Source organism: Carcharhinus amblyrhynchos, chromosome 11, assembly GCF_965287045.1.
Source record: "Carcharhinus amblyrhynchos chromosome 11, sCarAmb.v2.hapA, whole genome shotgun sequence".
Lineage (NCBI taxonomy): Eukaryota > Metazoa > Chordata > Chondrichthyes > Carcharhiniformes > Carcharhinidae > Carcharhinus > Carcharhinus amblyrhynchos.
In genome coordinates this window covers 6,681,424-6,703,432 of record NC_137334.1, presented here as the reverse complement: position 1 = coordinate 6,703,432, position 22,009 = coordinate 6,681,424, and the positions used below count along the sequence as shown (strand labels likewise).

Sequence of the window (22,009 nt, the reverse complement as noted above, 5' to 3'; positions counted from 1 at the left end):
CAGTTTAATGTCTTCCATTAAAGGCAGCACCTTTAACAATGCAGCACTTGACGCAATTCTCAAGTTTGGAAATAAATTATAACCTTCTGATTCAAGTGAGAATGCCCTCAAGCTGATACTTAAAAGTTGCAAAATCCTAATTATATCTGTGGTAATTTGACCGCAAAATGATAGTTGAAAATGTTGTGTTATTCAATCTTCTTTACTTATAAAAAATACTGTAAAACAATACAGCATGGACTCTGAACTGAAGGCAGCTAGTTGCACAGGTCCCTCGTGGCAAGACTAAACCCATGAAAGCTCACGCCACCAATGGTGTCACTCGCGCATTCTCATTCCCACTAAAGACATTAGTACATACATTCAAATTGGAAGCTGCTTTCTATAACAGTCTAACAATATCCAGTACATTCCATTCACATTTTTACCTAGGCTTGTGCCACTGCTCGGCAAGGCAAACAGTGCTTAGAATTTGTAAGGTATTGGACTTGCATCTTTCCATTTGAAAGGTGACAGACAAGAGGCAACCTTGAAAAAGTATGATATTTGGAACTGGAAAGGTTCATCTAGAGTACGACTTGAAGTTTAGTTATGATGAGGGATGTCAGGGTAAGTTATGGACTAATGACTGGGGCACATCTTTACAGAAATCCTGGGTGTTGCTTGGTAAGATCGCTAAAGAGGCCATTGGTTGCTATGCCCAGGGGAGTGGGAGTAGGAGGTTGGAATCATACGTCTAGTGGAAGATTGAGCTAGATGGGGTAAACACCTTCTACGCTGTTTATTTCCATGATCTTTAGATATTGTGTATTTACTACTCGGAGCTGCAACAGTGGGCTGGTTCACTGGGTGAAGATGTTACGGCTTCAATTTAACCATTTCAGCAATTGATTTCATGCAGCATTTCATAAAATCATAGAAGGACATTTGGCCTATTATGCTGGTTCTTTGAAAGAGTTATTCAATTAGTCCCAGTCCCACTCCCACACATTTTCCATAGTCTTTGAAGTATTTCCTATCTAATGCCTTCCGAAAGATACTATTGAATCAGCTTGTAACCACCTTTAGAGTGTTTTAAAACATTAAAAAAACTCATCTGTTTTCTTGTTAATGACCTTCTTACCAATGGAAATAGAACAAGTAGAGAGACAGTCAGAAGCATCTATTTTGAATACCTCAATCAAATAGCCCCTTAACTTATCCTGCCCTTAGGAAGCAACCCCAACCTTATGAGTCTCTCCATATAACTGAATACTCTCATCCTTAGTAATATTATTTGGATCAGTCTCCTTTGCACTATCTCAAAGGTCTTGACATTCTTCCTAAAGCGTGATGTCCAGAATTGAATGCAATCTAGCTGAAGACTTGAGGGCTAACCATTAGTGTTTTATAAAGCTGCCTCTATTTGTAAAGTCAGGAACCCCTATGTCTTCTTGCAACAATAATAACTACAATCTAGATTTATAAAGAACCTTTAACACTGCAAAACATCCCAAAATGCTTAATTGTTATTAGTCAGAATTTGACATCAAGCAAAGTAAGGAGATTAGGAAAGATGACAAAAAGGTTGGCCGAAGACGCACGTTTTAAGGAAATCTGAAAGGAGGAGAGAGAGGTGAAAAAGTGAAAAGAGAATTCCAGATCTTAGGACAAAATCAACTGAAGGCATGGCTGCTAATCGTAGAGTAACAAAAATCTGTGTCAGAAATAGAGGAGCTTGGCAATCTCAAAGGCTACTAGGCTGGAAGAGGCTATAGATGGGAGCTTGGATCAGGGTTGGTGAGCTTGTAGAGCTGTGATTGGAAGCTCATCTTCGTGTCATGGATGAGAAATAACAGCTTTGTTAACTTGTCCTGCCATATTCAAAGATTTATGTATATAAACCCTAGATCTCTCTTCCCGTACCATTAAATATGGGGATGCTCCTTCTTTGACAATCATTTTCATTTTAAAAAGAAAAATCAGCATTGTAATGGGGCAGAGAGAGAGAGAGGTTGTTATTGATGGCAGCCTCCTTTTCCTCTGAGCGCTGTTGGCTGAGTGTTCTTGCATTTTAAAATTGCACGATTTACTGTTTTCATGCTCTGTACTGTCTTATAGGGAAGTTCAGCAGCTCCGTCCAATTGTCCGGAATTCCTCAGAGGTGAAGTTGGCAGTCCAGGCCTTCGCTGCTCTGAACAACAACAACTTTGTGAGGTTTTTCAAGCTGGTCAGGGCAGCTTCGTATCTTAATGCTTGCATACTGCATCGTTATTTCAAACAGGTATGGCCAATCACTTGATGAGCTAAGAAAAGCATTTACTTAGGAATCACAGCCTACTGGTGACCATCCTTTATGAAAGCAGGGAATTGCGGGTAATTTTGTGCGAGTTACTAGTTTGGAGGCTGGCTATGATTTTTTGTGGATTTCTTTCCGCTTATTTAATTAACTGTGAGATTTGTAGCAAGACTTGGATTTTACCCATTTCACCACTATTGTTATTCTACTTTCCAATTTTGTTTTCTCCACATTTGTTCTCCTCTTCTGAAGATGCTGACTTATTTGGATTTCACGTTTGTTAGCATGTCTCTATTGCTGCTGCCATTTGTTTATCTGAGAGCCTAAATGATTATTGTTGCCATGCTGTTTAATCACAAGGACCTCTCATTTATGGCTGCTGCTATGGTCACCCATCATTCGGACGCTCTGCAACTGGATAATGATCAGAAAGAAAAAATGAGTTATTTTAGTTTTCTTATTTTTCCTATCCATAACCAAAAGGGTCAAAAGACAATTGTGATGTGCCCTATTGTTGTCAGAGTCGAATTGTAAAATCCCTACAGTGTAGAAGGAGGCCATTTGGCCTGTTGAGTCTGCACCGACCACAGTCTCATCCAGGCCCTATCCCCATAACTCATGCATTTACCCTAGCTAGTTCCCCTGACACTAAGGGGCAATTTAGCTTGGCCAGTCCACTAACCTTCACATTTTTGGACTGTGGGAGGAAACTGGAGCACCTGGAGGAAACCCACGCAGACACAGGGAGAACATGCAAACTCTGCACAGTGACCCAAGGCCAGGAATCAAACCTGGGTCCCTGGCACTGAGACAGCCGTGCTAGGTGCTGTGAGACAGCTGTGCTAGTTTCCTCCCGAGCAGTGCCACCATGCTGTCCCAGTGCTGTGTCCTTGTTACAGATTTTTTTCTCCAATCTTTCCTGGGCGGTGATTCAGGAACTGAGTTACTTAAACAGCTGATCCATCAAAAAAGATAGATGATTACCTTTCTGATGACTTTTGGTGAAAGTTAGCCATTTATCTGGAAAATTGAATTTGTCCCATTAGTTCTGCCGCGACGTGTAATCTTTTTATGCATGTCTTTGTATAATTAAAATGATAATGTTCTTGTCTCTGCATGGTCACTGACTGCTGCGCACAGTGCTCTGATTCACTGCATTACATATTTTCTGTTCTGTTCTTGAATTTTCAACCAAAACACTGGTTAGGATCCTATTCATTCAGCATTTGATTCCTAAATTATAGTCCAGAGATAAAATTGTTCCCTCCTCTTGCCAGCTGTGAGGGCATGACATGCTTCCTAATTATTATCAATCCATTCATAAAACTGCGCTTTGGGGACTTGATTGTAAATCTTCAAGTAACGAGGGTGGCTGGAGTGACAATAGAAAAAAAAAATCATGTTTTACACTGAAGATGGCAATCTCTCTTAAAAACGTATGTTCTTCAGACACAGTAAATTGTGCCTATAGTACTTTATACTATAACTGAATGTGAAAGTTTTGCTTTGCACAGATTCTAGATTTAAGTAACATTAATTGAATGCCATGACCCACTTGATTTGAATTGCATTCTGCTTCAGTTCACTTTTAAGTTGGATCCTGAGTCACGATGCCAGTTTAATTTGCTTTTAGCCTACAGAGTTGCTTTAGAGCTGCAGTGAGTTGCTGATTTTTGTTGTCTGTTTTGTGATATCTTTGGATGTGCTTTATGCTAATACTGAGTGCAAAGCTGAAAACTATCTTGGTCGTCGACAGTGATACCGTTTGACCTTAACCTATGCAAGGCCAATCAGTGAGATTGTTAGCTCTGTTAGACAAGACTGTTGTCGATTTCAAAACAAAGGCTGAAGGTTGAGTTCAGATTCAGAGCAGCCATGACCTAATTGAATGGTGGCACAGATGAATGGGTTACTCCTGTTCCCATATTCCTGTGAACATGCCGCATGGGGATAGTATATTTTAAAACCCAATACAGCTTGTTAACTAATTTTTGTCAAGCAGTAGGACCTATCCTCTAATCTCCTCCTCTGTATCATTTGAACTTTCTGGATCAGGCAGGTGAAAGATACTGGGAGATATTGTTTCAAATGTTTGTTTCAGGTACGTCGTGAGGCTCTGAAGATTTTGAATTTTGCTCACACAGTGAGTTCTCAGCGATCCACAATGTTCCCAATGGACACTCTTGTGAGAATGTTGCTGTTTAAAGACTATGAAGAGGCTGAAGAATTTGCGAAGCACTACTGTCTGACTTTGAGTGATGGGTAAGTATCAGAAAGAGCTTGGGTGTTTAAGGTGCGCTTTTCATCATCTTCCTTGCAAGCTTCTCTTCTTGAGACCTATTTTATAACTGTAATACGTCCTTTACCTGTTATTTTGTTGCTTCCTAATTGTTTATACTGTTGGCTGCTGTCAGTGTGATCTCCTTCATGTTGGGAACTCAAACTGAGATCGGATGTTTGCTGAGCTGTCAAAACGATCCTTGATTTCCCCAAGGCTCATCACTTCATCTCCATCTAGCCCTTCCATCCTTAAAATCCTATATTGCTGTAGCTAAACATGGCACTGAAGTATGATCATAAATGGTCCCAGGACGTGTTTAATACAGACTACAGGAAACCAGGCCTCCAGGAACTGTCAACCATTTATTAACTACGTACAGCTATATACAGGAATAAATGAACACGTGACTCCTTCCAGAACCACCCCTCTCTGAGTCCCAATAATGTGGTCTGACATCACTGAAATATGTTAGCGTAATAGCTATTAATCCTTTATGTTACTGGATCAGGTTTCAGGAGCACCTTCTCCTCCTACTCTGCATTTATTACGCCTCTTGCTTGAGCACTGATATGGCAGTCTTACCTCTTGCTCCCTTGGAACCTCCCAGTGTCTGTCTCTCTCTCTCACTTTTGGCTCTTTGTCTGCTTTATGCTCATAACTCATAAATTTCTCTTTCAAGTCCTTAGATGACTAAAGATAGAACTGTATTGTCAGATTATTGGGATTTTTTGACATTTTAATTCCATTAATTAACAGACTGGATATTACCTGTCTGTTTGTGAAAGTCTGGAGTAGTTTGAATTCTTGCTCTCTAACAATTCTCCCCAGTTGTTTTCATGACACGCCCTAACCTAACTTCCTCACGACAGTTCCTTAAAAGATCTGCTTCAGATTGTTGCTGAATCACAGCCACAAGTGAAGAAATGTTAGAATCTGTCATTAAGGAGGAAATTGCGAGGCATCTTGAAGGGAATTGCTTGATAGAGCAGACGCAGCACGGTTTCATTAAAGGGAAGTCGTGTCTGACAAATTTACTGGAGTCCTATGAGGGTGTGTCTAGGGCGGTGGATAGAGGAGAGCCGGTGGATGTGGTCTTTCTAGATTTTCAGAAGGCGTTTGACAAAGTGCCTCACAAGAGGTTATTGCAGAAGGTCGAGGGACATGGAGTTGGGGGTAGGGTGTTAGCGTGGATAGAGGATTGGTTGTCAAATAGGAGGCAGAGAGTTGGGGTCAATGGGTGCTATTCGGATTGGCAAATGGTGACTAGTGGAGTGCCCCAGGGGTCGGTGCTGGGGCCTCAGCTTTTTACCATTTATATAGATGATCTGGAGGAGGGAACCGAGTGTAGAGTGTCGAAATTTGCTGATGACACCAAGATTGGGGGAACGGCAAATTGTGCGGAGGGTGTGGAGAGTCTACAGAAGGATCTAGATAGGCTGGGCGAATGGGCCAGGAAATGGCAAATGGAATTTAATGTTGGCAAGTGTGAGGTGGTCCACTTTGGTAGGAAGAATGGTAGGAAGGACTATTACTTACGTGGCGAAAAACTGCAGCAGGCGACGGTGCAGAGGGACCTCGGGGTCCTTGTGCATGAGTCGCAAAAACCCAGCTTGCAGGTGCAGCAGGTGGTCAGGAAGGTAAATGAGATGTTGGCCTTCATAGCGAAGGGGATTGAATATAAAAGTAGGGAGGTCTTGCTGCAGCTGTATAGGGCATTGGTGAGGCCGCAGCTGGAGTACTGTGTGCAGTTTTGGGCGCCGCACCTGCGCAAAGATATTTTGGCCTTGGAGGGAGTGCAGAGGAGGTTTACTAGGCTGATACCGGAGTTGAGGGGGTTGAGCTATGAGGAGAGGCTGAATAAACTAGGCTTGTACTCGTTAGAGTTTAGAAGAATGAGGGGAGATCTCATTGAGACGTATAAGATGATGAATGGGATGGATAGGATAGAGGTGGAAAGACTCTTCCCGCTCAAAAAAGACAGTAGGACTAGGGGGCACAGCCTCAAGATAAAAGGGGGGCGGTTTAGAACGGAGTTGAGGAGGAACTTCTTCACTCAAAGGGTGGTGAATCTCTGGAATTCTCTGCCCGTTGAAGTGGTGGAGGCTGCCTCGCTAAATATTTTTAAGACGCGGGTTGATGGGTTTTTGATAGGAGAGGGGATTAAGGGTTATAGGGAGAGGACGGGAAAGTGGAACTGAGCAGCGACAGATCAGCCATGATCTTATTGAATGGCGGGGCAGGCTCGAAGGGCTGGATGGCCTACTCCTGCTCCTATTTCTTATGTTCTTATGACACTTGGAACTCATACCTCTGCTATGCTAATGATATTATTACAATTACACACTTGTTCCTTCAGATTTTTCCATGCCTGGGTTAATGCCATAATTGCAAAACTGAAAAAAAAATTTCAGAGTTCCATCTCACTGAGAGGGCTTCAGGCCAATCCAAATCTCTCAATCTGCTCTGAAAACTCTGTTCACATTTTGACTGCTGTGACAAATTCCACCATAACAGCTAAGACAGTCCACAACATTTTAGATAATCAGCGAGAAGTGACCTACCCTGTATAATTATGATATTTAATACGTTGCAGGTGTGTTGAGTTGAACCGATTGACGTTAACCGATCCAGACTATCCACTGTTGCCCAAGAAGTCTCCATTTATTGATCAGAAACGAACTGTGCTGCTTGGAGAAGTAGTGAATGGAGGACCTCTACCACCGTTTACACCACACATCCCTGTTTTGAGTTTTGACAGTCAAGGACGATATGTTGGAGAGAATCGTGAACCAGATAGCACCAATCAGAAACCAGTCGTCGTGAGTGTAGAAGGTGTGTATAAACCTGTCAAGGGAAATTGTCATATTACTTCTTTTGGGTATGTAAGATTCATTTCTTCTGATCAAGGAAAGACCTTTGAAGGTAATTGAGGTGTTAAAACCCAAGGTTTTTGTTCCGCCACGTCTTTTAAAATATAACATACAGCCAATTCAAGCTCATTGTAGACCAGAAATGAGAAGAGAGCTATGGAGAGCTAACATTGGAATGTCCAAATCCTTGCTTATTGATTCTGATCTTCATGTGACAAGTATTTATCTGTAAAAAAAAACCCTTCCTACAGACATTACGGAGTAGAAAGATTCACCACTGCCAGTGTTTAAGAGAGCTTTGTGACAGATTTCAATGGTGGGGATCTCCATGCAATTTTGCTGTCAAGTGCTTCCAGTTGCACCGTTGGTTATGTCCATAATATAACTTTGTGTAACAATATGTCAGTCTCAGAGTACTGTAGCGATGCAACATTTTTCTATATTGTATACCAGCCATCTTGCAATGCCTGTCAGATGAAATGGTAAACTGAGGTCCCACCTGCCTTCTCAGTTGGATATAAGAAATCCTCTGACACTTTAAGGATTAACCAGGGAATTATTCCTAGTGTCTGGTCAATGTTTATTTATCAAACCACATTACTGAGAGCAGATGATCTGATGGTTACCACTTTGCTGTTTGTGGGAGTTTGCTGTGTACAAATTGGCTGCTGCACCTGTGACACCACTTTGGAAATAATTAACTAAGATGCTTTGGGGATACCTGCATTTGTGAAGTGTGTAATATAAATGCTTGTTTTTCCTTTTTCTTAAATTTTTAATTTTTTTCTTTTTTTTCCCTTTTCTCTTCTCCCCACCCCATCTCTCATCTTTTTCTCTATCTTTCATCTTTCTCTTTTTCTATTCCTTCTTTGCTTTCTATCATTCCTCATTCAAAATAGTTTTTGTGTTCATCTTCTTGGAACTGAATTGAAATTTTAAAAATTTTCGTGCAGCTGTCTAGCAATGAAAATATTTTAATTTCAGCAATTTGGGCTGAATACAATGTTCGAGAGTTAAGGAAAGCTATTTTAAGTTATTGTGTCGCTATTTGTTTGACACGAAATACAACATAGCCCACAACATTTTGTGCATTTTGTTTTGACTTTAGGTGGTCAAGATGAAGCAAGAAATGTTGAAATTCATCCTGTTACAACCTGTGCTGGTAAGTAATGAATTTCTGTTCAATAATTTTATATGCAGTAATACTGCATTAAGCAAATACTTAAAATAAAGGAATATCATGCTCTTGTAATATTTTGGAGTGAAAGTTTTGTATTTATCAGGCTGAGGAATGCAGTACTTTGTGCCAATCCTAGTTCATGGTGAAGCTCTTTCTATATTGTCCAAATGATGTATCCTCATTGTAGTGAGATGGATGTTACCCACTATACCTGTGTTGCCTCTTTCACCATTCCATAAAGCAGGCACTTCACCTATCTGACCTGGATCTGTAATCTGAGACTCTGAGCTGAAAGGCATGTGATGAATCCAGTGCACCATCTGGTGCCTGAAATGTTATTGTTTTGATATATAAGGCATAAGGGATTTGGTGTTGCAGTGTTCCCAGTTAACCTCCACCTGGTTGTAAGCATCTTATTATCCAGATAAAATTAACTTGTGTATGTAAGTTTAAATGTATAAGGACGAGTTTACATTACCTTTGTGTGGCTGTCCTCATTCTTAGGATGTAGGTTAAATTCCACATATAAAGCACTCTCTTTATAAGTCACGTTTGTTTGCTCTGACAAAGGGTCATCCAGACTCAAAACATTAGCTCGATTTTCACTCCCTGCAGAATGAAGGTATTCTGAACGGGGAGGGCAAACCAACAGAGATCGTAGTAAATATCGGGATCAATGATACTGATAGAAAAAGAGATGAAGCCCTGCAATTTAGGGAGCTAGAAAGTAGGTTAAAAAACAGGACCCAGAAGGTAGTAACCTCTAGATTATTTCCGCTGCTATGTTCTATTGAGTACAGAAACAGGAGGTTAGTCCAGAATTGTGTGTGTCTGGAGAGATGATGCAAGAGGGACTGTTTTTGGGGACAGTGGGACTTGTACAAGGCGGATGGGTTGCATCTGGACTGAAATAGGACCAGCGTCTTTGTGATTGGCCGGCAGCTCTGCGAGTGGAGCATCTGCCTGGGGTTCCTTGATCCCATGGATGGTCCACAGCTGTCCAGGGTGTGTCACTTATTTTGGTGAGTCTTCCCTGAAAGAGGCAATGAGAGACTTTTGCTGGCACTTCAAGCAGTAGGTAAGCCTCTGTCATCTCTATTTAAATATTGCTCCTGTTGTCGAAAAGCAGTCTTTGTGACAACGTGGGAACTCCACTTTCAGAATGTGATAATTGTGTGTTGCAATGAATCAAAAAAAGCAATAAAAGTAGAAAATGTTGGAAATACTCGGTCAGCATTTGTAGAGAGTATTAATGTTATTATGTCTGTGACCTTTTGCTGCCGAATGTTTTGAGTGTTGCCTGTATTTTCTGTGTTTATTTCAGATTTCAAACATCTGAAATGGCTTGTATAAAAATCATTCTCTGGGTGGACATTGCTAGCTATTTTAAATGTAATTTTCCATTAATTTTATCACCTTGACTCTTTCAATGTTCTGATGTAGTTTTTTTCACTTGTGTTTTACTATTGTATCCTGTTTGTTTGTAGCTGAACTGCTGGAAGACCAGCCATCAGTTCAAGAAATGCCTCCTGTCGAACGGCTGTGTCAACCATTGCCATTGCTTCAGGTTACTGCTCCTCCTGTGGCTCTGCTGCCTATTGCTCCTCCCGTGCCCTCTGCGCCTCCACCTAAGCCTCAGCCAGTCTACTCTGAAAAGGTATAACCTAGCCACATCAGAAGTGCGTTGTTAGCAATTTTTTCTTGAATTTACTTCACCTTCACTGCTCCTGATGTGACTAACTAATAACAAATTGTCTCCCCTCTGTTTAAATGTCCTTTGATTGACAGCACATTCTATAACGTCGCTCCCTCTTACTACAGCACAGAAATGTCAGCCTAGAAAATATGTTGGGGTGGGATTTGAGCCATGACATCTGATCCTAGCTCAGTGGCAGCACAAGCAGTTCAGTCTGAAACTAAGAATGTATACATAGAGATATATGTACTAGGTTTTGCCTTATGTACTTTGAGTGATGTCTCATTGTTATTAGGCATGTTGATGTGTATCCCCTGTAGTGAGTGTCTCTGATTCATCTGAGCGTTTCTTTACGATTGTGAATTAAGGCAGAGAAGAAAATTGGAAAATAAAAAATTAATAGTAATTCAATGCTACAGAATTTTACAGTGGAATGTTTTCATCTGATGATGAGGTTAAGCAGTGGATAAGATTGTGTTTGTATACTTTTCCTCAGGTGTACAAAGCGAAAAAACCAAAAAGAAAATGAGGGAGATAAAAAAAACCTTAAAAATTAGGCAGGAAATGTTAATTTTAAAATTAAGGGGGAAAATTAATTGATGGGTGCTCAATCTTGTTTCAGGATGATCGTGCTGCTAATTCCTGTTTCTGTATTTCAGATGATCGTTGAAGTGGTCAAAGACCTGGTTAATGATATGGTGAAGGATGTTCTCTGTGTGGAGTGCAAAGAGCTGGCAAAAGCAGGGGCAGCTTATGCTGCTGAAGCCATCAGGTAAAAAAATGGCTGTTTCAGGCTAAGGACTTGTCACTGGTAAGGGATTTAGAGAGTCATTTACATGGTTATTTATGGCTCAGAAGGAGGCCATTTGGCCCATGAGCCTAAGTTAATTCTCCATGGAGTAGTCCAATCAGTGCCATCACTCAACTCCCTCCCTGCAGCCCTGAAAGTCTATTTCCTCCAAGTGTCCATCCAGTTTCCTTTTGAAATCGTTGATCATCTGTTTCTACCTCCTTTGAGGACAGCAAGTTATAGGTCATTTCCATTTGTCTTGCATCTTTTGGCCAAGACTTTAAACCTGTGACCCCTTTGTCCTTGTACCATCAGCTAATGGGAGCAGTTTTTCCTTGGCTACCTTAACCAAAACTGGAATTATCAAATCTTCCCTCAATCTCCTTTTGCTCCAAAGAGAACAACCCCAGCTTCTTCAACTTAATCCTGTTGCTAAATGTCCACATCCCTGGACCAATTCAAGTAAACTTCCTCTGTTCCCTCTCAAGGACCCTTATATTCTTCCTTAAATGAGGTGACCAGAATTAGACCAGTTGTGGCCTAACCAAAGCTTCGTATAGGTTCAGCATGATGTGTATTGAATATGTTGATTTATGAAGCTCATGATCCCATGTGTCCTGTGAATTGTCCTCTTTGTGCTGCCACCTTCAAAGATCTATGCCCATGAACCCCCAGGTCCCTCTGCTCTTACAGTCTTCAGAACTGTGCCATTGAATCTGTATTATCTTTCCCAATCCCTTCTGCCAAAATGCACATGCCACTTAAACTTGTCTGTGTTAAATTCCATCTGCCACTTGTCTTCCCATTCTACTAACTTATCTATATCCTGTTGCAGTTGTTTGATATCATCCCCACTGTTTACCCGTCATCCAAATTTGATATTACTGGAAATTTTACATTGTATTGCACTGTTCAGTATTGGGTTTGAGGTGATAAAATACTCGGGTTGTCCAAAAATAATAGACCCTTTTAAGTAACTTGAGAGTTCCAGTCTGCGAATAACTTTTTTAAATTATAAAAATTCCATGAAGAAAGATGTTTTAAATGTCTGGTCTGTTTTGTGGCATAAAACATTTATGTTTAAAAATTTGCAGCAGTGTAATAGAATCAGAGATTTACAGCATTGAAACAGGCCCTACGGACCAACTTGTCCATGCTGCCCCCTTTTTTAATCCATAAGCTAACCCCAGTTGCGCGCATTGACCCATATTCCTCTATATCCATCTTACCCATGTAACTGTCTAAATGCCTTTTAAAAGACAAAATTGTACCCGCCTCTAGTACTATCTCTGGCAGCTCGTTCCAGACACTCACCATCCTCTGTGTGAAAAAATTGCCCCTCTGAACCTTTTTGTATCTCTCCCTTCTCACCTTAAACCTATGCCCTCTAGTTTCAGACTCCCCTATCTTTGGAAAAAGATATTGACTATCTAGCTGATTATGCCACTTATTATTTTACAGACCCCTATAAGATCACCCCTGAGCCTCCTGCGCTGCAGAAGAAAATGTCCCAGTCTATCCAGCCTCTCCTTGTAACTCAAACCATCAAGTCCCGGTAGCATTCTAGTAAATCTTTTCTGCACTCTTTCTAGTTTAATAATATCCTTTCTATAATAGGGTAACCAGAATTGTACACAGTACAACTTCAACAAGACATCCCAAGACTCCTGTAGTCAATATTCTGACCAATGAAACCAAGCGTGCTGAATGCTTTCTTCACCAGTCTGTCCACTTATGACCCCACTTTCAAGGAGCTATGAACCTGTATCCTTAGATTTCTTTGTTCTATAACTTTCCCCAACGCCCTACCGTTAACTGAGTAAGTCCTGCCCTGGTTCATCGACCAAAATGCATCATCTCTCATTTATCTAAATTAAACTCCATCTGCTATTTGTCAGCCCACTGGCCCAGTTGATCAAGGTCCTGTTGCAATCCTAGATAACCTTCTTCACTGTTCTTTCTAAGTTTCAGGCCGCTTTAAGATGGCAGGGTCTTGCAGAGAATTTAAAGGTAATGCTCACTTAATTGAAGGCCAATACAAAATACAACAAGGGGTGAAACATTGGTTAGCAGTGTGTTATACCTTCAAGTGGAAAGAAATGAGTTGGCAGTTCCTCCCACTTGGAATGTGCTTTGTAGATGGACACCAAAGAATGAGGAGAAATTCACATGGGAGGGAGACTGCTCCTTCAAATCCCCCAACAGCAATATGCTGTTTGCTGGCTGGCAGATAGCATTAGGAACTCTTCAAGCATTGCAGACTGAGATATCACATTGACTGGGACGAGCAAGGAGAATGCTACAGTGCTACAGCCTCAAAGCTGGCCAACTTTTAATGTCCGTGAAGCTGTAGTGACAGTGGTGTCACATTTTTCCTGGATTCAAAGGTCCTGTCTGAAATAGCTGTTGATGTGGAAGTGCTGGCATTGGGCTGCGGTAAACACAATAAGAAGTCTTACAGATAGTGTGACATGAACCCAAGATCCCAGTTGTGGCTGTCCTCACGTGCGGAACTTGGCTATCAGTCTCTGCTCAGCGATTCTGCACTGTCGTGTAGGCTGCATATCAGGTAGAATGCAGGAAAGGATGTCACGAGGCATGGTACATTGGGGAGACCACGCAGACGCTACGACAATGGATGAATGAACACCACTCAACAATCACCAGGCAAGACTGTTCTCTTCCTGTTGGGGAACACTTCAGCGGTCATGGGCATTTGGCCTCTGATCTTCAGGTAAGCGTTCTCCAAGGCAGCCTTCACGACACACGACAATGCAGAATCGCTGAGCAGAGACTGAAGACACGACTTGCCTGGGCTTGCAAAATCTCACTACCTGTCCTGGCTGGAGACAATATACATCTCTTTAACCTGTGCTTAATCCTCTCTCCACTCACATTCTCTGTACCTTTTAATACTTGATTACCTGTCGAGACACGCATTCCAACCATCATTTTGTAAATTGAGTTTGGGTCTTTATATGCCCCATTTGTGAACTGAAATCCGCCTACCTGATGAAGAAGCAGCGCTTCGAAAGCTAGTGGCTTTTGCTACCAAATAAACCTGTTGGACTTCAACCTGGTGTTGTGAGACTTACTGTGAAATAATTGGAGCAGCCTTGCATGCAACTGCTGTTGTAGAACTGTCTTTAATTAGCAGTACCATAGGATGATCTGTGTGGGAGAAATGATTTGGGTTCTTGGCTCAGTAGAGCGAGCCTCCTTTTGTGTCAAATCATTTATTAGCTAACCCTGCAATAGTTGATATTGACATGGATGTGCGAAACAAACTTTATTCTCCTGGATCAGCATTAATTACCTCGAGGAACACCAAAAAAGTTATTGAAACAAATATATGTCAAGTTTTGGTAAGAAAAATTAGATGGTCACATGTTGCTTACAAAATAGGGGATCTTAGAATACAAGGTTGATTGGCCGTGGTAAATTGACCCTAGTATCATAGTAAATATGTGGGGTTATGGGAATAGAGCCTGGGTGGGATTGTGGTTGGTGCAGACTTGATGGACTGAATGGCATCCTTCTGCATTGCAGGGATTCTATGAAAACATAATCACTAAAAGTTGCAACGTGGACCAATCAGGCCGTAAGGAACCAGACCAAGCACTTTCAGTTTATTTTTAGAGGATTCAAATTGAAAAATAGAGTAGCTGTGTTAAATTTGGAAAGGCCGTGTTTTAAAGTACTGCGTGCAGTTCTTGTCGCATGTTATAAAAAGGATGCCGAGGTATGGGAAAGGGTGCAAAAAAGAAAGAGATTGACTTGATGATACCAGGACTGAGGTTGTAATCATCAGGAAAGCATGAACAAGTAGAGCCTTTATGCTCTTAAAAAGGGGCGGGTTAGGGGTGACCTGATAGAGGTCTTAAATGATGGAAGGTTCTAACGGAGTAGACAAAAAGAGTATCCCCAGTTGTGAAGGACAAAACTAGATGCCATCAAACAAGATAATCACCAAAAAATCAAATATGGAACTTATAAGAGACTTCTTTTCCCAGAGAGTGATGAGAATGTGGATCTGCCTACTGCAATAGGAGATGAATAGTCCAGATGTAGTTAAGGGAAGGCTGGATAAGCTTATGAAAGAGAACACTTCAGAAGATTCTGCTGATAGCTAGATGAGGAAAACTGAACAATAATTCCAGGGAAGCATAAATACTGACATGGACTGTTTGTGTTGTTTAATTATGTAATTCTATGCAAGATTGGTTTTAAATGCCCACTGAATTTTGCTATGGGAGACATCTTCTTGTATTTTGCTAGCTTGTCAAACATATCTACCGAGGAGCTCATTGCAGAAGTCACCACAGAGTTACTGACGCAAACTTCATCTGAGGAATTTCAGGCAGAAAGACAGAGGATTAAAGATGAAAAGCGCAGGATTGAACAGGCCAGGTAGGTAGTGGCAATCTCCCTTTTTCTATAATCTCTTTCAGCCTTGTATCCCTCCTAGATCGCTGCAGCATTCCAATTATGTACTCTTGCACCACCTTGATTTCTCTTTGCTTTGGTAATGGGTGTACCATTAGGCCCTGAACTCTGAAGCTTCTCCCTAAATCTCTCCAACTTTCTATCTCTCTTCTTAAAACTTAGCTTGTTAACCAAGGATTTGGTTATCTGTCCTGTTCTAATACTCATTCTGTGGCTTGGTGTCAAATTGTGTTTGACAAAACTTTGTGAAATGCTTTGTAACTTAGCACTTTTTAAATGGTGAAATACAAATGCAAGTTATTGTCTGCAATTTGTGCTCCATTGTGAAAGGGCTAGACATCTGTTGACATCAATTCCTGAGATCTGGATTTTCCAAGTGTTCAGTTTTGTTGTCTGAGACAGATAATTCCCTGACACTTGTAAATCATGCAAGAGCAATCCCTCGTTATTTTTTGTACTGCAGATTGAAGCAGGAACGGGAATTGTGGAAGAGTCGCTACAGTCAGGCACTATGTGATGAACTCACAAAGGAAGTTGTGGATTCCTCCATAAGGAAATGTGCCATTCAGGAGCTAAGGTAATTAATAACACATCAGCTTTTGAAGAAGGATGAATTATACCCTCCATATATAGATCAGCTTCATAGAATCTACAGTGCAGGAGGAGGCCATTTGGCCCATCGAGCCTGCACCAATGACAGTCCCACCTAGGTCCTGTTCTATCTGCGTAACCCCACATATTTTACCTCCTAATCTTCCTGATATTAAGGGGCAATTGATCAAGGCCAGTCAGCCTAACCTGCACATATTTGGCCTGTGGTTGGAAACAGGAGCATCCAGAGGAAACCCACATAGACGTGGGGAAAACATGCAAACTCTAGACAGACAGTCACATGAAGCCAGAATTGAACCCAGGTCCCTGTCACTGTGAGGCAGCAGTGCTAACCATTGTGCCACCAAGCTGCTTTTAGAATGATGTATAAGATTATGATGTGGGTATGCCGGCGTTGGACTGGCATAAACAAAGTAAAAAGTCTGACAACACCAGGTTTTAGTCCAACCGGTCATAAATCGGTTGGACTAAAACCTGGTGGTGTCAGACTTTTTACTGTGTAAGATTGTAGCAGAGATTGGGAGTTCATAGAATTAGTTGGGTTGGCAGAATCACATTGGTTTTTTGATGTACAGGTAAGACCATGAAGTGGGGAGAAAATGTAACACTGTGTTAGAGACTGACGTACTGACATTTCAACTATGTTTCATCATTTACCAAAACCATTCAGATTCATTTGAAAGAATTGTTGACCTGCGGAAACTTTATGCCATTGTAGCCAAGACTGAATAGATCAGAGTGTCTCTTTGTTGTCTCACAAGCTGCATGTGAAATGGATTTGGGTATTTCTTTGGCGTTCTTTTAGGATGTGGTGATGGAGGAACCCTTGTTTTTGACCAACAGTTCCAAGGCATTTGATTCCGGTGTGGATGAGAATCATGGTGCGAATCACGAATCCAACACAGTAACATTTGCTCAAAGCCATTTACATCATCTGTATTCATAACACTGGCATGATCTGAGAAGATCATGTCCTCAGCACCTGCATCTAGATGATTAATAAGAAGCAGGAAATGATAATGGCCTCAACACCAGTTCCTGTGACCAATTTCAAAACAGACCCAAATCTATCCATTCTGCTTTTTGTCACAACTTGCCTGCTAGTTTCCAATCCACTCCACTCTCTTCTGCCAGGTTGTCCAAGACATGGCCTGTAGTCTGAATCCAACCTATAAACATCTACAATTGCTTTCTTCCTTGTACATTATGAGCCCAGAAGACTTGTCGTTTTCAAGTTTTAAACTCCCAGAGCCTTGAACAACTAAAAAGCTATACAGTAATTGGTAGCTTTAGATCAGTAAAGAAGGCAGCTTGATTATGCTGCAATCCTATCATTACATGTCTCAAAGCCATCAATGTTTTCAAGAACTGAGCTCTACTTTTCAAGTTTCAGCGGCCTTCTACATGCAGAATTACTATCAATTTCTGGGAAAGGACAAGATATTGGTGATTGTACAAAGCATATAACCATGTCTTCCTAAGTGCCATAAGTTAATGCCATCAAAGAAACACTTGTTCTCAGCTCATCTCTCTGTCCCTTGTAGGCTTGCAGTGGAGGTGGATAGGCAAGCACGGATTAACTGCTGCTCCACAGAATTCTGCGACTTCCTCATCAAAGAAACATTGGAAAGTGAGATCTTTCAGGCAGTGAAGGAGACGCTGCAGGAAGTTCATTGTTTCTGCAAATACTTAAAGAAGTAAGTGAGAGGAAAATGCCCCAATCTTAGAGTTATTAACCGTAAATGGGGAAAAGAAAAAAGAAAGACTTGCATTTATAAAATGTTTTTCTATGAATTAATTTTTCACTTTTTTATTCTTAAATGACTCTAACTCTCTGTTTCTATATGTCCTGTTAGGTGGAGAGCTACTGCAGAGTCTCGGAAACGCCTGAGAAAAGAAATGTGGACATTCCCAGCAGCTCCAGGCAGGGCTGGCCCTGGCTGCAAACTGAGTCCCCAAGTGGTAAACCCAGAACTGCCCACAGATGATAACCTCAGCATCTCGTATATACGGTACTGATATCAATACCAAGTCTGCAGCACTGAAACCAACCCTTTGGTCCAACTGGTCCATAACTCTGTTTATGCTTCACACAAACTTCCCCCTAACCCTCTTCATTGAACTCAATCAGCATATCCTTTGCATCCTTTTTCCATCCTGCTTACCTGGGTTCTTCTTTAAATACATCCATGCTATTTGCCTCAACTACTCTAGTGTATTCCACAATCTAACCACTGTTTCTGGTTAAATAAATTTCTTCTGAGTTACCTATTGGATTTATTACTGGCATCTTTAGTTTTGAACTCTTGTGCATTGTTAATGTATTTCATCAATTTATTTGAAATTCTTGGAAGGAAGAATCACAGCTCAAAACTTGCTCACTGGTTTCAAGGGAAAACCCTTGCTTGCCCGGCTCCTCCTCATCCACCTCTATTCCTTCTTGATCGTCCCTGCCTGCATTTCTCTGCACTGTCCTTTCAACATCATCACTGGTCAGCATTCAATCTTCTTCCTCAGCCTTGCCAGTGAGAAGCATTATGGCAGCAGCTGATATAGTACTACCAGCGATTGCTTTAAAAAAAGAATGGATGTAACTTACAACAGCAAAGACATAGAGGAAACGTAATCTTAGAACAAATGACACAACAGCTGAAGCATTGTAGCAAAAAGTACATTACTAACTTTTCAGCTTGAGAGTAACAAGTCACCACTACAACATAAAATGCATTCTCCATCAATTGATATATTGTCCCACTCTTTTTAAAATGCTCTGTTATCCAACTGAGCAATAATGTCACAAAGTTGTACTTCCTTTGTAAGAAAAGGTATACTGAGAATCATTCTGTAACCCTCGATTACCTCACTCCTTTCTGGTTATTATTTTTGCCGCCTTGCTTTGTTCCCTTGGGCTGTGCTTTTCTTTTGCTCCTGATGAAATCCCATTCAAAACAACCAAACCTTTTCATTCATATGCTGATTGATTGATTGGTTTGATTTTCTTAATTTTCTTATTTTTGAGTTCTTTCATGCCATCTCACCTTTACAGAAGCTAATGGTATTTCTTGCCATTTCCAAACCAGTCTCATGATCCACGAATGAATGTTTCTTGGACTAACTAAGGTTAGTTACTTTTATTACAGAAGTGGATTTCACCCATACTTTACCAGAGTGAGACCATTCTGCAATGTGAGGTACACATTAGTCTCGCTGTGATAGCAGTCTGTGACATATTAGTGTCATTTTTGAGGGGTTTTTTGCAGCCAGTAATTGCAGGACATTTTTTGAAATTGAGCTGTGAATTTTACTTTGACGCACTAAGCAGCATCCCAGCCACTGGATTATGGTGCTCAGAGGGCTTCAGTTAGAATTCTACACCTAACAGACACCTGCACCAGCTACTGTTGGTGTATTTAATCTTCGTGTCTGGAAGACAGCATTGAGATGCAGTAGTTGGAGACAGAAATTTTAATAATTGTTTCTTTGACCTCCTAATATCATCATCTAGGTGTGCTAAAGACTTCCATTGTGTGGTGGTTTCTGTAATCTGTCTGTTCCTAATGAGCAGACTATAATGTTGGACCTGAAACAGGGCAACATGGTATATTGAGATGAGAAAATATATAAACGACCTGTTACAGATGTTTGACTTTTTTTCATTGTGTTGCAGGTTGCTGCAGAAGAGGAAGGAGACTGCTCATAAAATGAGGGTTCAAAATTTCTACCACCAGCTCCTCTGGTACATTACATTTTGTGACAGATCTGTTCTCAAATAGATTCAGTGTAGATACCATTGATATTCTCACTTTTCGGAAAGGATAGCCATCTCTCTGCTTACTCAATCACCTTAGACTCTATCACTTGCACTACCCTCTTTATACAACACGCCTGCTTATATATTTGGCAAATGAAAATTGACTATTTTCCACTAGCATAGACAACAATTGTAGCGATGCCACTTAAACGGTCCTAAGCAAACCAAATATTTCAGACAGGTTAAACAGTTGTTCAGAATCGTCTTCCATTCTCCCCTGTCCACTGCTATTTTCCTGCAGCACTAGTTGTTATGCATTTAAACGGTCTAATTATTACTATAAATGAAGCTGATTATGTAGAAGAACAGATATAAAATTTAGCCATTCGCAGTTGTAATATATTTGAATCATTTCTTTATTAAACATTAATTTTTGAAAGATGTCTACAAATACCACAATGATAATTCAGGATCTTTAAAATTGACCAGGATAGTTTTATGTTTAGGGTTAGGAAATGTTCTTAATGATCTCATGTTACACCAGCTATGACTTAAAGCAGGCAAATTGATTATAGTCCATTGATAGCAGAGGGAACTATAAATAAACACAGGAAATTTTTATCGGAGAGAATCACTGGTTGGTGCTGCTTGTTGTCAGTGATTTAATAGGTCATAGAGGTTTATAGCATGGAAACAGGCCCTTCGGCCCAACTTGTCCATCTGCCTTTTGTTTTAAATCCCTAAGCTAGTTCCAATTGTCTGCATTTAGCCCATATCCCTCTAAACCCATCTTATCCATGTAACTGCCTAAATGCTTTTTAAAAGACAAAATTGTACCCACCTCTACTACTACCTCTAGCAGCTTGTTCCAGACACTCAATGGGTGCTAGTTTTTGTTGTATATTGCGCCCATGAAGCAAGGTACTGCAGTCATTCGTAAATTTGGATTATAATTTCACTTTTAGTGAAGCTGCCTGGACTCCTTTGGATTTGTTCGCATTGGTGGTGGATAGCTTCCCAACCAGTCAAAAGAGAATCTTCTGGAAGGTTGTTCTGCTGTTACCAAGTGATGAAGGATATGGACTCAGCGATACCAACAGGTTAAAATAAGCTCTGAACACACTAACTCTGAATGTTTGTATTAAGTATTTTTTTTAATGTCGACAGTGTTGCTGACCTAAAGGTATTGTACCATTGAAAAAGTCATCAGCTGCCTGGGCTAGTTTCCTAGCCAAACTGCGCAGACAACTCAGCGCTAGAAGAGAAAATAATTTTACTCATCATTAAATGGTTGGTTATGAAGATAATGCATGTGGTCTTGATGTAGATTGTGCTCTCACCTGGTCAGTCAGGGACCTGTACAGGCTCCAGAGGAACCAAATGTGAAAATATGTTTGTTGAGGGTGTGACTCCTTCTTGAGTTCCTCTGTCTCTGGAATCTCAGCACACTTGCAGCAAAGAGGCAGTGGGGGATGGTTTTTCATCTTCATTTGATTTTTTTCCTTGTTACTGTTGTCAGCTGGCATGTAGGAAGGCCATATGTCAGCTGGGGCTGGTGACTGTCTTGTTTCTCCACCTCACCAGAAAGCTTTGGCTTTTGCTGCATATCACACCATTAGCGCTCCCCATCTCAGAAGGTTAGGGGGCGTGGAGTTGGGGGTAAGGTGTTAGCGTGGATAGAGGATTGGTTATCTAATAGGAGGCAGAGAGTTGGTATCAATGGGTGCTATTCTGATTGGCGGTTGGTGACTAGTAGAGTGCTGCAGGGATCAGTGCTGGGGCCTCAGCTATTTACCATTTATATAGATGATTGGGAGGGGGGGGCTGAGTGTAGGGTGATGAAATTTGCTGATGACACGAAGATGAGTGGAAAAGCAAATTGTGCGGAGGGTGTGGAAAGTCTGCAGAGGGATCTGGATAGGCTGAGCGAGTGAGCGAGGACCTGGCAGATCAGCCAATGTTAGCAAGTGTGAAGTTATCCACTTTGGCAGAAATAATAGTAGGAGGGATTACTATTTAAAGGGCGAAAAGCTGCAGCATGCTACGGTGCAGAGGGACTGGGGGGTCCTTGTACATGAGTTGCAAAAACCCAGTCTGCAGGTGCA

The 22,009-nt window shown here is 41.1% G+C and overlaps 1 protein-coding gene across 1 annotated transcript in view; it reads left to right on the top strand.

Annotated features, from left to right (window-relative positions):
- mcm3ap (minichromosome maintenance complex component 3 associated protein) overlaps positions 1–22,009 on the top strand; it is a 64,574-nt gene that overhangs the window by 26,146 nt on the left and 16,419 nt on the right. Inside the window, exons 9-20 of the mRNA XM_080198514.1 lie at positions 2,101–2,263; positions 4,380–4,540; positions 7,153–7,391; positions 8,538–8,591; positions 10,097–10,266; positions 10,965–11,077; positions 15,374–15,505; positions 16,005–16,118; positions 17,698–17,850; positions 18,010–18,165; positions 19,821–19,889; positions 20,870–21,004. Coding sequence (XP_080054640.1) covers positions 2,101–2,263; positions 4,380–4,540; positions 7,153–7,391; positions 8,538–8,591; positions 10,097–10,266; positions 10,965–11,077; positions 15,374–15,505; positions 16,005–16,118; positions 17,698–17,850; positions 18,010–18,165; positions 19,821–19,889; positions 20,870–21,004 — 1,659 coding nt within the window. The remainder of the gene's footprint in view (positions 1–2,100; positions 2,264–4,379; positions 4,541–7,152; positions 7,392–8,537; positions 8,592–10,096; positions 10,267–10,964; positions 11,078–15,373; positions 15,506–16,004; positions 16,119–17,697; positions 17,851–18,009; positions 18,166–19,820; positions 19,890–20,869; positions 21,005–22,009) is intronic.